General features: G+C 42.6%; 2 protein-coding genes across 2 annotated transcripts; both read left to right on the top strand.

Moving 5' to 3' along the window:
- The first annotated feature begins 531 nt into the window (after window positions 1-531).
- On the top strand, window positions 532-13,753 carry LOC148089601 (uncharacterized). Its single transcript, XM_087786933.1, has 12 exons — window positions 532-576; window positions 642-968; window positions 1,030-1,161; window positions 1,229-1,359; window positions 1,870-2,133; window positions 7,293-7,399; window positions 7,503-7,702; window positions 11,945-12,073; window positions 12,208-12,504; window positions 12,580-12,615; window positions 13,271-13,404; window positions 13,474-13,753. Exons 1-12 carry the CDS (start codon window positions 540-542, stop codon window positions 13,648-13,650), a joined length of 1,971 nt encoding a protein of 656 aa, XP_087643059.1. The 5' UTR covers window positions 532-539; the 3' UTR covers window positions 13,651-13,753.
- LOC148089602 (uncharacterized) lies at window positions 3,423-5,658 on the top strand. Its single transcript, XM_087808518.1, has 4 exons — window positions 3,423-3,518; window positions 3,589-3,918; window positions 5,247-5,377; window positions 5,446-5,658. Exons 1-4 carry the CDS (start codon window positions 3,464-3,466, stop codon window positions 5,644-5,646), a joined length of 717 nt encoding a protein of 238 aa, XP_087664644.1. The 5' UTR covers window positions 3,423-3,463; the 3' UTR covers window positions 5,647-5,658.
- Window positions 13,754-15,237: the final 1,484 nt, after the last annotated feature.

The raw sequence follows: 15,237 nt of genomic DNA, 5'->3' as shown, positions 1-15,237 counted from the left end.
TTATTTAAACATAGTGAGACTTGTTTCTGCTCTTCTTTGATTTTGTTGAAGCAGCAAACCTTATTTTAATTATTACTTTGTGTATACGCCAGCAAAGTGCTTTATACGATGGAGTTTTTACAGGTGAGTTTGAGATTTCCTGTGGTATAGTTACTTCCACCTTTGACCCCTGAACAATGAGAGCAGAGTGGGTTGGGTTGCTTGGAAGAAGTTTCGTCTGAGCCAAAACAGACGTTTTAAGTGGTTAGGCGCATTTTCCAATGTAAATATATTTTTTAAATGACAGTTTTACGCAAAAAGAAACATACTGATGATTATAACAGAGGTCGTAGAACAATTTAAGAGACACTTAAATCAACACATTAGTTGTCCTTTAATAGCATGTCAACCATCTTCTTCTTCTAAGTGAAGTTTTTATAAGTTCAGCCTCTTTCATAAACGAAACTTTGCGGAAGCCATGAATTTGACTATGGTTTCAACCACATTCATTGCCCTCTACGTTCTTCCTGTTGTGTAGTTAGTGTCGTCAGATCTTCGAGATGAACAGGATAACTGTCTTCTATTGTCTGCTCTGTGGTAAATGTTTATCTAATCCTTTTAAAAGTACACTTTTAAAAATGTATCTTTTCTGGTTTTGGCAGCTTCATGGATGAAATGTTTTTGCATCACTGTCGTTGGAAGAGAGAGAGAGAGTATATCCATCAACTGCTCTCACAGCAATGCTAAAGGTAACAGCAAATACATCTGCTGGAAGACGTGCAAAGGAAAAGACATACTGGGAAAAGTAAAAGCCGACAGTTCCAACTGGTCGAGAGATGGAAGAATTTACTTGTGGGAATCATCTGGATTTTTGAATGTGACTATCAAGAATCTCCGGCTGTCGGACGCTGGGAAGTACTGGTGCGGAGTGGAAAGGACTGGTTTTAATACATACATGGAGGTGAATCTGGTCGTAGAAGAAGGTACAAGTACGCATCACTCATGAGGCGGATCTGGAATGGGATAATTAATCAAGTGTTGCCTCTCTAGCAGCTCTTCAGACCACTGTTGCTCCCACAACAACAACCGTTCTTCTACCTGTAGCTTCGACCACCTGGACTCATGACGACACCACCAACACCACCAACACCACCGAGGTGATGGTACCGACAGAACCAGCCGGTAAAAACTCTTGTGACTCAAAAGAAGTTTTGTGCTCGACTCCAGATGTGTTTCTGTTTCCGCTCAGGGACCGTGATACATGTCGCGTCAGGGGTCGTTGCAGTCGTGGTCTTGGTGCTGCTGCTCGCCTTCTGTGTCCGGAAACAAAGAACCAAACCACAGCCTGTTGATCCGGGCAGAGCAGAGTCAGCAAGCGAGGTAACATGAACACTTCAGAAGTTCCACTGTGAGAAAAAGTACCGTTACATACAAACAAAAACTAGAATACAAATATTTGGCAGTGTTTCTTTCTTTAAAAATTGTCAAGAAAAAAAACAAAAGAGGTATGTGAAACCATTTCACAGTTTTGTTATTAACAAAGCCATAGTCATAACATATATTGATTTATCCACAATCTGATTCATTACCTCATCGGTATCCTCCTTCATTCATCAATGGAAGTCTAGAAACAGAAAATCCGTCCAACTGCTACAAACTGGGACATGGCAACTTTTGAGACGTGTAGCAAGTGCTCATGGGAAATGTGGTCTCCCCTCAGGCTCAACACTACCACTTTAGTCCACTGGCGTCACTCGACTTCAAATCGCATAGAATCCCTTTAAAACAGAATGGAAAATGATTGTCACCTTAAACCGAGTTCTGAATAAATACTTGGCGCTTGTAAAACATTGTAAAAAAGTTGGTCTAATGTATTTTTTCTTCCACCAGGGGAATGATGATGACGACGTCGGGGAGATCGTGCAGGAACGTGGAAACATGTGTGAATTCAACTCCACATATCATTTAGCACAACACGATCAATGCAGTTTTCAAAACACCACAAACACATCAGACAAAAACCTCTACATCAACAGTCACAACAGCACAAAGTTGGGGATTATAAAACATCATCAGGAGGTAACTTTGCCGACCATCGCGCCAAGAGTCGCCTCTGAGGTTGTTTATGGGAATATTTCACCCACAGCCACAACAAGACCAGAATAACAAAGAGGTCCAAACAAAAAGTCCAGATTCGATTCAAAGGAGTGTCATGGTGGGCAGGTCTGGTTCGGCGTGGGTCTGCCTAATTCTAGCATGCAATGAGGTGAATACCTCTGCCAAGGAGGTCATGTGATCGTCGAAACCTCTCTGTCTGCTTGCAAACTGATTTAATATAAGATGAACTGAGAAAGGAATGTTGATGATCAACGGTTGATAAAGATTCAGCTGCTGTTTCCAAATTACCATCTGGATCCAAAACTTATTTAAAGATGCATCACTTATACCTTAAATTGTTATTTGTTCAAAATGAAACTGGGGAAATAATATTAATTACGGAAGAAAAATCCAAGCTCTGTCCATGATTTATTTCAATCTCATCTTGTAATTATTGTTTTTTTCTTTTTTTTTAACAGTATATATTTTATGTTTATCATACATTTTACAATATAAGTCAAACTATGTTCTCAGACTGTTCTTATTAAACATGTAAAGGTTTTTCATTTTTATAAACTGGTGTTTTATTTCGTTAATTTTAGTTTTTATCAATAAACATTTATAATTATGTTCCGTCTGTCTGTATTATAACTTTTTTGAATAATTTTCTTTTTCGTTACTTTTATCTAATGTAACGCCACCTGCTGTCAAACTGAGCTCATTGCAATAATGAAAGCTCATTAATTAAATGGAGAAAACAAGTTTAGGGAATCGATAATTAAGAGCAAAACCGAGGGTGAAAACCAGAGCATTGGCGTAGATCTTTGTGATGGCGGGGAAGTACCGAAAATATGTTTTAAAGTCAAAAAAACTCCATAAACCTTGTATATTTGTGTCATGGGTTTGAAAATGTGTGAAGCACTGTAGGTCTACACTTGTTCAACAATAAATACATTAATAATCTCCACTATTTCTCACCTTTGTCAGATTTTATTTCAGTCCTTTCCCAGATTTGAATTGCTTTGTTCACCTTGTGAATTTATATTTTTTGTACAAAACTTCATCAAAAGGAAAGTATTTAACACAAAAGTACTAAATGGTTGATGAATCATAAGCAGTTGTCATGTTTCATTAAAAAGGACGACCACTGTTTTCATTTATATTGTTGTGTATTTAAGTACAATTTGGTCGTTAAAGAAAGACCATGAATACAAAGCTTTATATTATTTCTCATGGGAACGCAGGTTCTTATTTCCTCTTTCATAAAAAAGCGTTCTTAGCCACAACAGTGCTAATGAAAGAGGAAGAGACGAGTGAGAGCAGGTACAAAAACTAGCCTCCTTCAACACAAACGTTTGGATCAGTGAAGCTGCTCACAGTTTTTATCATGTCAAGATTTTCCAAACTGATGCACATCTTTTTAAACATCCTTCAAGTCAAAGGTGAGAACAACAAATGAGAAAATACATGTTTTTTTTCCCGCTTCAACATAATGTTCCACCTTCTCTGCAGCTTTAATCAGCATCAGCCCTCAATCCGTCTCCGCCCTCCATGGAAAACCTCTCGACTTTGTGTGTCGCTACCAACTCGGCTGGGAGAAGTACCTGAAATATTTCTGCTTGGTCGGGGATTCCGTGTGCTCCAATGGAAGCATAATGGCCGACAAACACGACAAATGGGTGAGGAAAGGCCGACACTCGCTGTACGACAACACCAGCGGAGCGTTCGTGGTGGTCAGGTTCGACTGGGTGGTCGTGGAGGACAGCGGCTTGTACTGGTGTGGAGTCGACATGACTGAGCGACCAGATATTCTCACGGCAATACTGCTGATCGTCAGGCCTGGTAGAGTAGATCCTTTATTTCATCTACTAGTCTTTCATCCATCTGTCCGTCCATTGTTTCATCCATTCATTGTCCATCCATTCATCATTCTATCAGTCCATTCATTGTTTCATTCATCCATCATTTCATTAATTAATTAATTCAGTCATTCATCCATCCGTCAGTCTATCATTTCATTCATCCATTCATTGTCTATCCATTCATCATTCTATCAATCCATTCATCCATCTGTCCATCCATCGTTTCATCCAGCCATCTGTTTGTCCATCGTTTCATCCAGTCATCTGTCCGTCCATCATTTCATCCATCCATCATTTAATAAATAAATAAATTCAGTCTTTCATCCATCTGTCCGTCCATCATTTCATCCATCAATCATCTCATTAATTAATTAATTGAGTCTTTCATCCATCTTTCCGTCCATCATTTCATTCATTCATTCATTGTCCATCCATTCCTCATTTTATCAATCCATTCACCCATCTGTCCATCCATCATTTCATCCATCCATCTTCTCATTCATTGAATCATTCAGTCATTCATCCATCTGTCTGTCGATGATTTCATTAATTCATTTATCCATTCTCCGTCCGTCCATTCATCATTGTATCAATCCATTCGTCTGTCTCTCTGTCTGTCAATCTATTCTTCTTTCCATCCATCATTCAATCAAATGGTGACGGGACTAGGAAAGCTTCTTCTTTTCCTCGTTTCCCTTTTGGGACATGCATGTAATATGTGAATTACGATGAAATGTGATGTTGATGATCTAAACTGTCGTGCCCGAAATAAACAATATCCATTCATTTATTCATCCATTCATTCATTCATTCATTCTATCAATCCATCCATCTATTTATCTATCCATTATTCAATAAATGATTACATCTATCCGTTCATGCACCCATTTATCAACCATCCATCCATCATTCCAATCAACCATCAATCCATGCATCTATTCTAACTACTCATTCATCCATTCATCCGTCCGTCCATCCATCATCAAATAGATGCCATATGAAGTCAATAACATTTTTTTTTTTTTAAACATCCTGTATCCAGGCAGGGATCAAGATGCTGACATTGAAATTCCCAGAAAATCAATACACAGAAAAACAAACATACAATGCAACCAGATATTAATTGCAGTTTAAGTGAATTTGAGATTTGAAATGACAACAAACCGTGTCGCTATTTCAACACATATGTATTCAGAGACTTGTATTTCTTAGAGGAAAAGTGGTCACTGTTGAAGCATGATGTATGATTTCTTTCTATCTTACGTTGGTGAATAAACACTAAACACTGTATCCTTCTCTCTTCAGCAGAACACAACATTCCTTTGTTTCTTCTGTTACTCATGGGAATTATGGTGCTGCTGATTCTGTGTCTGTTCACATATTGTCTGTTCCTGGCTGCTGGTAGATGGCGCCGATCAGGCCCTCGTCCAGCTCCAGAGGTGTGTTGTCATGTAGTCTTTGATGTTCATATGAGAAAATACTTAATGTGTCTTTCATTATTCTTCAGATTCCACCTGATACAGTAGAGAACTGCTCCGCCTCAAACTGTGAACAAGACACGATGAACAGACTCTCTGATCCAAGGCCCGAATCGGATTACGTTCCAATGTCAAGAAACTCTGGCAAATATGAGGAGTTAGATACCAGAGAGTTAGATGATCACATCTACCACACTCTTACCCCGACATGCCCCGCTACCAGAGATTAATGGCTTGTATGATGCTACATCTAAAATGTTCATTTCTGATCAAATAAAAAAGGAAGTAAAGAAGGAAACACGTTTGTCTTTGGGCCACGACTACATTAGTCAGCGATATATAGAAAGTATGGCTAGTAAAGTATGGCTAGTAAAGTATTGCTAGTAAAGTAGGACTAGAAAAGTATGACTAGTAAAGTATTGCTTGTGAAGTATTGCTAGTAAAGTATGACTAGTAAAGTTTGGCTAGTAAAGTATGGCTAGTAAAGTATGGCTGGTAAAGCAAAAGTATGGCTAGAAAAGTATGACTAGAAAAATATAACTAGTAAAGTCTAACTACTAAAGTATGGCTAGTAAAGTATGACTAGAAAAGTATGGCTAGAAAAGTATTGCTAGTAAAGTATGGCTAGAAAAGTATGGCTAGAAAAGTATGACTAGAAAAGTATTGCTAGTAAAGAATAACTAGGAAAGTATGGCTAGTAAAGTATTGCTAGTAAAGTATTTCTAGAAAAGTATGGCTAGAAAAGTATGACTAGAAATAAATGCTGGCAAGACAGCTCCTTCTTGTTAAGACATGAAAACAAACTGTTACAATAGTCCAGGCGAGAAGACACAAACGCATGGATTACAAGCTCCAGATCATGTTGTGACAACATTTTCCTAATTTAAGAGATTTTTCTCAGTTGAAGGAAACTTTTTCTGGTCAGTTTTCTGCAGTGTTGAACTAGAGACATGTCGTTGTCCTATACAACACCCAGGTTTCTCAGGCTCAGTTTGACAGACGGACCTAAGTCACCCAAGTACTGACTCAACCCTGGCAAAGAGCGAATTGGAGACACCATTTTCATTGAGCAGTCCCTCAAAGGCATGAATCCTGATCTCCAATTCGGGATCAAGGAATGAAACTTAAAGATGAACAGAGAAGCAGCAGAATTGGCTGAATAATTCTTGGCTGCACAGCGTCCCCCAACAGAATTTACGATGACTGCTAAATTTAAGCCAAAAGTAAACCTCTCTTAGCATGTCACGCTTGTGGTCAGAAGGATCATTTTACAACTGAGTGCCCTCAAACCTTTGGTAGCAAAAATTAAATGTGTTTTGCTACGCATTCAAGTATAAAATGCGTAGAAGAGGATATTGCCTTGGGATGTCACTATAGGTTTAATTGGGGGAAAGACCATGAGTAACTCTCTTGGCCTCTTGAAGTGTTCGCACCTTTGCCAGACCACACAGTCTCCCAAGGAATGTGTTTTTTGTGGGGGAATTGTTGCTGTATTTTTTTGGTTATCCCATGGCAAAGATAACTCTCCAGGTTAATCGAAAACTGAACAGTGAGGGTATTGAAAAATCTGCCCTTTCAAATGTTTTTTTTCTGTGATCGTCCGGATCTTACAGAGTTGATAGCTAAGCAGGCACAGCTGCACCAGTGACAGTTTGCTGGTAATCACAAGATCCAAGAGTAGCCAAAAGCAAGTCAGCTAAGACTGAGAGGGGATAACAAAAAAGAGAACTCGGAACGCACTGTAACTGATGATGAAGAGCTACAGGAGCAGTATTTCACATCTACATCAGAATCTCTTGTTTTTCCAGATGCTAGTCATCTCACGCACACACCAGTAACGTCTACAATCACTGCAACCGCAACAGCAACCTTTCAGAGACACAACAACCGCATTGCAGCCAAGCTGGTTCCTGACCTGAAGCGGGAAGTGGAGGAGAGGCTGGCTAAAGGAATCATTGAGCCATCTCTTGGTGGTGCAGCAAAGTAGTGTTTGCCCCAAAGAAGAATGAGACCAAACTGAGATTTGGTGACAACTTTAAAAAACTGAATGCTGGGTCTGTCTTTGATCCCTATCTCATGCCAATAGTTACCATGCGACATCTCAACGACGTGTTCGAATGCTTCAGGAGTGCAGATGCCATGGACTTGCCAAACCTGTTGTTCAGTACCTGGGCTATCTGATTGGAGCTGGTTACGTGGCCACTTCTGGAGCCTCACCAGCGGGCCGCTGCCGCATCCACTCCTTTGTTTATGTTCTCCTTGCCTCGGGCTCCTCGATGCAGGGATGTAATCCACAGAGAGCACAGTGTCCGTGCGATGTCATACCGGAATATTGTTGACGTAGAGAAACTTGTGAGATAACCCCTGAGTTATCTATCATAATCTCTCTAATTCTACGAATCGGTGCGAAGCCCTCTAACGGCTTCGCTATTGGTTTACCCCGAGGCACCGCCTCGTCTCTGAGAAAGCTTAATGAACTCGCCACCCAGCAGGGGGCAGTCCACTTCCTATGAAGGCGGGAAACACCCGCCGCACTTCCTCCAACTGAAATCTCAGCGAGAAGGGCGGCCGCTGGGCGACCAGGTTAGAGGGCTACGCACCAATTCGTAGAACCTGAGATTATGATGGATAACTCAGGGGTTCTACTTCATATTGGTGCTCCGCCCTCTAACTGCTTCGCTATTGGTTTAAACCCAAGGCGAAGCCTGACGGGATAAATGTACCCCCAGCTGGACGCCGCTCCTGAAGCAGCATCGCTAGGGCCCCGCCGGCCCAGGATCCAAGTCTACTGGAGCCGTGGGTTTCGAGGGGGGCACTGCAGCACTCAAAAATGTATGAGCTACTGATTCCGCCGTCACGTCGAGGAGATAGGCCTTAGCAAAGTTAGACTTGGACACCCAAGAAGCAGCTGAGCAGATGTCCTCTGCTGCCACACCCCACAAAAGAGCCACTGAGGCTGCCACACCACGGGTTGAATGTGCCCTCAGTCCGCTAGGAGCAGATCCACCCGCTGCTTGGTAGGCCCGGATAATGGCCGATCTCACCCAATGAGAAAACTTCTGGGAGGAGATCGCCTCACCCCGTCGGCATCTACCGTGGCAGGTGAATAGACCATCAGAGCGCCTAAACTCAGCCACCCGCCGCAAATAACAGGCCAAAGCCCTCACTGGACACAACAGGTGAAGACGTTCCTGACCCGGGTCCGAGTGGGGCGGTGGATGAAAGGCCCACAGCGTGATGGTCGTCGCCCGGAACAAAGAACTCAGAATCTTAGGTTAGGACGCAATGACACCGAAGACTCCTCGACGCCAAAGGAAAGACACTGAGGGTTAGTGGAGAGATGAAAAAGCTCACTTGCTCTCTTCGTGGTTGTTAGTGCCAGAAGCGATACCTTGAAAGCCAAATATCCAGTGGGACTTGCTCAAGAGGCTGGAAGGTCGGGCCTGTGAGAGAGTCCAGTACCAACTGGAGATCCCACTGAGGGCTTGAAGGCCTTGCAGGAGGTCGAAGCCTGCAGGCACCCCGTAAGAAACGCACCACCAGAAGGTGGGCGCGAGCCGAAGCACCCTCAAACCCGACATGCCTCGTCACTATGGCTGATGCAAACACTCTCGGTGTCGCCACAGTCCGTCCGCTATCCAGCAAATGTTGCTGGAAAAACAGGACAGCGGAGACCAAACAGGAGCAGGGGTCCAAGGATCTGTATGCACACCAGCGGGAGAAAATCCCCAACTTTGAGGCATAAAGCCTGCGTGTCGACAGTCCAGCCAGTTTATGTGTCTGTACACCGGTTTGTCCCAGACCCCTCTGGCATAGGCCTGTCAGAGAAACGTCTGTGAACACCTGAGTATAATGAAGGATGCAACCCAATGGAACTCTCCATCTGAGGTTGGCTAGAGAGTTCCAAAACTGGATGTCCTGCAAAACCCGAGCGGGAAGGCGCAGTTTTCGACCCTGTTCCTGCTTGAGGTCTAGCTTGGGACGACCAAACCATCTCTGAAGCTCCCTCATATGCAGCAAGCCCAGCCGAACTACCCTGTGAGCTGCTGCCATGAGCCCCAGGAGGGACATAACAGTGCCGGCTGTCGTCACATGACGCTGAGCTTCCAGCAACTGTGTTGTCAGTCGGAGAATGGGCTGGATACGCACGTCCGGTAGGCGTGTTCAACAGTTCCCCCAGGTAAACTAACTGTTGAACTGGAGTCAGAGTGCTCTTGCTGAGGTTTACCGTGAACCCCAGGGTGGCAATATGGCTCAACACCTTCTGTGTGTGAGTGTCACTTTCTGCCTATGACCTGGCAAGGATCAACCAGTCGTCAAGATCCTCACCCCACTCACTCTTAATGGCTCCAGTGCCACCTCCACACACTTGGTGAAGGTCCTGGGTGCCAGAGAGTAGCCGAACGGAAGTCGAGTGTATTGAAACACACGATTCTTGAGGGCGAAACGCAAGTAATTTCGATGTCTCTTGACTATCGGTATGTGAAAATACGCGTCTGTCAGGTCGATCGATGTCATCCAATCTCCTGGACTTACACCTGTGAGCAGTTTCTTGACCGTAAACATGACGAAACGGGCGGGTAGCTATGAATTTGTTCAAATAGCTGAGGTCCAGAATGGGCCTCCAACCCCCGGTCTACTTTGGCACAAGGAAGTACCAGGGAGTAAAACCCTGTCATCATCTCTGCTGCAGGAACCAGCTCTACCACCTCCGCTTTATCTTGACCTTTAAAGTATATACTTTATTGAATATTGTTTTGATTGTTTAAGCGCTTTGTGACCCTGGTCTGGAAAACTGCTATACAAATAAAAATTACTTACTTACTTACTTACTTCTGCAGCAGAGTAGAGACCTCGTTTCTTAGACAGGATAATTTTTTCCTGCTCCGCCACGCGTGTACAGAAAATCCCTGAAAAACTCGGGGGTTGACAGGCAAATTGGAGCGCATAGCCCCGCCTGATTACTTCACTCTGCCATCTGGAATGAAGTAAAACCAGGCGACTTCAAGCTGAATAATGTTCTGTCAGAACCGCAGCCCTGACGAACTTTGGGTTGTTCTCCGGCCTGCCCCCGCGACCGTCCCAGAGCGGGCCGTTGACGAAAGGGCATCACACAAGCCGCTTCTCTATCTCTTGAATCAACACAGCATGTACTCGAGCTGAATTCACTAGAACCCCCACTCTCATACATCAAATCCGGCTCTGTGGGAGAAACGCGCAAGTGCGCGTGAGAAACCTCAGATGCGTGTTGTGCGTGTACCCTTTCCCCCCCGGAAGTCTCCCCAGCTCCCCGAACACTCCTTAGTGTCACCGGAGCTGACAAAACCCAAGATGTGGAGAAATGTGCTGGAGAATTAACCCGGAGCTGATGTGAGTTCAGAACAGGTTGCGCGCTTCGGCACCGCATCACTCACCATGTCCAGTACATTCTCAAGCTTCGCTGGCGGTCCTGACCTGCTCATCACTCGTGAGATCCGACCACCACGCACCTCTCCAGATGATCGACCAGAAGGGGAAAAAGCTCCTTGCCCTCGCCTGGTCTCAGAACAGCGAGAAAACTTGCGCGTAAAAGCGCCATACTGCGTCAGTTCCATGGTGTTTTCTTGCCCCCGTGGACATCTGCTCGTCTGGAAATAAAACACATGTGGTTGAGTCTGCCCCTCATTCGTGTGGACAGACTCTATTTTCAGTCTCGGCATGACCCGGACGAAGGGGTTTAAAACCTTCTTCGAACTGTGTTCTGAGAGGAAACTCTCGCCGTCTATGAACGTGAATGTTAGCTAAGCATTAGTGGCGAAAGTTTCTAATGGCGCCTGTGAATACGTCACACTCACAGGCGGAAACACATGCACACTACTTATATCTCTCTCAGAACGAACCACAGAAACATCATACGTTCTCTTTGTTTTATTGCCATATAAGCCCTTACATGAATAGGGGGGAGGAGGGCTCCCCCGGGAAAATGCCTCGCCGCCTCTGCGTCGTCGCCGCTGCCGGTCCCTCGGCCGCCGACTCTGTTGCGGCTGCTGGCTCCCCGGCTCCCGCTGCCGAATACAATACAACAAGTTATACTGTGTGCTGTAAAAAAAAAGCATGCAAAATTATACACTCAAAATAATCTGCGAAACGGAGAGGCCGCGATAAGTGAACCACGTTATTGCGACGGACCACTGTATTCCATGTTGAAAAGGAAGCTCTAGCTATTAAGTGGGCTTTAGCCATCCTAAAATACTATCTTATTAGCAAAAAGTTTGTTTTGGAAGAATAAATGTCCTTATTTTCACTACTTGAATGTGCCTTGTGAATCTGCCTCTTCCGCATTTGAAATGATAATTGTTACGTTTTTTTTTTTATTTGTGGTGAAGAGAGCTGAAAATAGATAGAGGTTTAGCTTTGTAGCATTCCTTGCTAACAGGTCTTTTGATCAGAGAATTAATGTGACTTGTTCATAAGGTTATTCCAAAAGTTTATTATACATTTCTAAGAATTATCTTAGTTGTGTATCATATGAACTGTTGTAATAATTAGATGTAGTCAGAGGAAGTGCATCACAAAAGAGGAACGAGGAACCCAAAGACATGACAATGATTATAAGAAAGTCAGTATTTGGAGGAAGAATGAAGATCTCTCTGTTGATTCTCACTTGTTTTCTGTTAGGTAAGTCAGAAATATCTAGTTTGTTTATGCAACTTTGTCATATATGTGAACGGTTTGGACCTTTCAGTCATGGTGCTCATTTAATATGACGTCGATTTAAAAGGACTTCCTTTGTCATTTTGTTTGTCCTGCAGGGTTGCTGAACGCAGACACTCTGACAAAGATGGAGGGAGAATCTATCCTTATTAAATGTTCTCACTCAAATGCTCAGGGAAACAGGAAGTATTTCTGCAGAGACCCTTGTGCAAACAAAGACATCCTAGTGTCCAGTGATAAGAAGAGGGGTAGGTTTAGCATCAATGGTACAGGGAATGTTTTTTATGTAACCATTTCCGAACTGGTTGAGGCCGACACTGGGACTTACTGGTGTGGGGTAGATAGAGTTGGAGTTTTGGATACATACAACAGAGTCGACCTGGTTGTTCTTAAAAGTGAGTTAACAGTTGTTGGACTCTGACAACTCTTCAACCGAAGTAACTTTGAATGGTTTCCCCATCTTTCATTAGAGAAGGAAGAGCAGGAGATTGTACCGGAAAAAAAAGGTAAACTAGTCCACCTTCATCAAGAATGTGAATTTGTAGGTCTTTTGACCCATCGGGTCGACTTGACCCTGAGATAACACAACCGATTAAAGTTGATCCTTGTTACTACACTATCACTATATACGGTATATATATTGTATATGTATATGTATCGTTGACCCTGTATCGGGATATGTATCGTTTTGCCAGATTATTGCAAACACACGCCCCTAGTCAACAGTGTGGTGTATTTAATTGAAACGACCTGTAAAATCCGCCACTATAATGAATTTCCTTTTAATTGTACAGTAAATACCAGTCAAAAAGTTTGCCAATAAAATGCTGTAAAAGTTCTGTAAAAGTATTTTTTCCATTCTTCATTAGAGAAGGAAGAGCAGAAGATCGTACCGAGAAAAAAAAGGAAACTAGTCCACCTTCATTAAGAACGTGACTTTGTACATTAGCTGTTGTTCTAACTAGATGTATGGATGGAGAAGCCATCCGTTTAACCACACATCCGTCAACTCATCCATCTCCATTGTTTACAAGGGAAACTGTTAAACCCTTTCATATTGTACAGATTCTGTATTTAACTCGTCTTTTTTTGTAACATGTTATTTCTTTCTTACGTAGGTGAATAAGCAAATCACGAAACACTGAATCTTTCTCTCTTCAGCAGAACACAAATTTCCTTTGTTTCTGCTGTTACTCATGGGAATTATGGTGCTGCTGATTCTGTGTCTGTTCACATTTTGTCTGTTCCTGGCTGCTGCTAGATGGCGCCGATCAGGCCCTCGTCCAGCTCCAGAGGTGTGTTGTCATGTAGTCTTTGATGTTCATATGAGAAAATACTAAATGTGTCTTTTTATTATTCTTCAGATTCCACCTGATACAGTAGAGAACTGCTCCGCTTCAAACTGTGAACAAGACACGATGAACAGACTCTCTGATCCGAGGCCCGAATCGGATTACGTTCCAATGTCAAGAAACTCTGACAAATATGAGGAGTTAGATACCAGAGAGTTAGATGATCACATCTACCACACTATTAGATAGATGGATGGATGGACCCCGACACGCTCCGTTACCAGAGATTAATGGCTTTAATGATGCTTCATCTAAAATGTTAATTTCTGATCAAATTAAAGAAGGAAACAAGTTTGTCTTTTGGCTTCGACTTCATTAGTTAGCGATATATGTATATATGTATATCCTTAGTTAAGTATCATTGGTAAAGTATGGGTGATAAAGTATAGCTAGTATGGTATTGCTGGTAAAGTATGGCTGGTAAGGTATGGCTGGTAAAGTATCGCTGGTAAGGTATGACCGGTTAGGTATGGCTGGTTAGGTATGGCTGGTAAGGTATGACTGGTAAGTTATCACTGGTAGCGTATGCTGCTAAAGCATGCTGGTAAGTTATGACTGGTAAGGTATGGCTGGTAAGGTATGGCTGGTAAAGTATCGCTGGTAAGGTATGACCGGTTAGGTATGGCTGGTTAGGTATGGCTGGTAAGGTATCGCTGGTAAGTTATCACTGGTAGCGTATGCTGCTAAAGCATGCTGGTAAGTTATGACTGGTAAGGTATGGCTGGTAAGGTATGACTGGTAAGGTATGGCTGGTAAGGTATGACTGGTAAGGTATGGCTGGTAAGGTATGACTGGTAATGTATGGCTGGTAAGGTATGACTGGTTAGGTATGGCTGGTAAAGTATCGCTTGTAAGGTATCGTTGGTAAGGTATCACTGGTAGCGTATGCTGCTAAAGCATGCTGGTAACTTATCGCTGGTAAGTTATGATTGGTAAGGTATGGCTGGTAAATTGTCGCTGGTAAGTTATGGCTGGTAAAGTATGGCCGGTAAAGTAAACCATCACAACACCAGAGTCAAGTACTCAACAATACTACACGTATATGATTGTTACTACACTATCACAACACCAGAGGCAATTACTGAACAATACTACACATATATCCTTGTAACTACACTATCACAACACCTGAGTCAAGTACTCGACAATACTACACATATATGCTTGTTACTACACTATCACAGCACCAGAGTCAAGTACTCAACAATACTACACATATATCCTTGTTACTACACTATCACAACATCAGAGTCAAGTACTCGACAATACTACACACATATCCTTGTTACTACACTATCACAACACCAGAGTCAAGTACTCGACAATACTACACATATATCCTTGTTACTACACTCTCACAACACCAGAGTCAAGTACTCGACAATACTTCACATATATACTTATTATTAAACTATTACAACCCTAGAGGCAAATACTGGACAATACTACACATATATCCTTGTTACTACACTATCACAACATCAGAGTCAAGTACTCGACAATACTACACATATATCCTTGTTACTACACTATCACAACATCAGAGTCAAGTACTGAACAATACTACACATATATCCTTGTTACTACAACATCACAACACCAGAGTCAAGTACTCGACAATACTACACACATATCCTTGTTACTACACTATCACAACACCAGAGTCAAGTACTCGACAATACTACACATATATCCTTGTTACTACACTCTCACAACACCAGAGTCAAGTACTCGACAATACTTCACATATATACTTATTACTACACTATTACAACC

Source organism: Callionymus lyra, chromosome 1 (genome assembly GCF_982586985.1).
Source record: "Callionymus lyra chromosome 1, fCalLyr1.hap1.1, whole genome shotgun sequence".
NCBI lineage: Eukaryota > Metazoa > Chordata > Actinopteri > Syngnathiformes > Callionymidae > Callionymus > Callionymus lyra.
The sequence above is the reverse complement of the archived record's forward strand: the minus strand, read 5'-3'. Positions and strand labels throughout refer to the sequence as shown.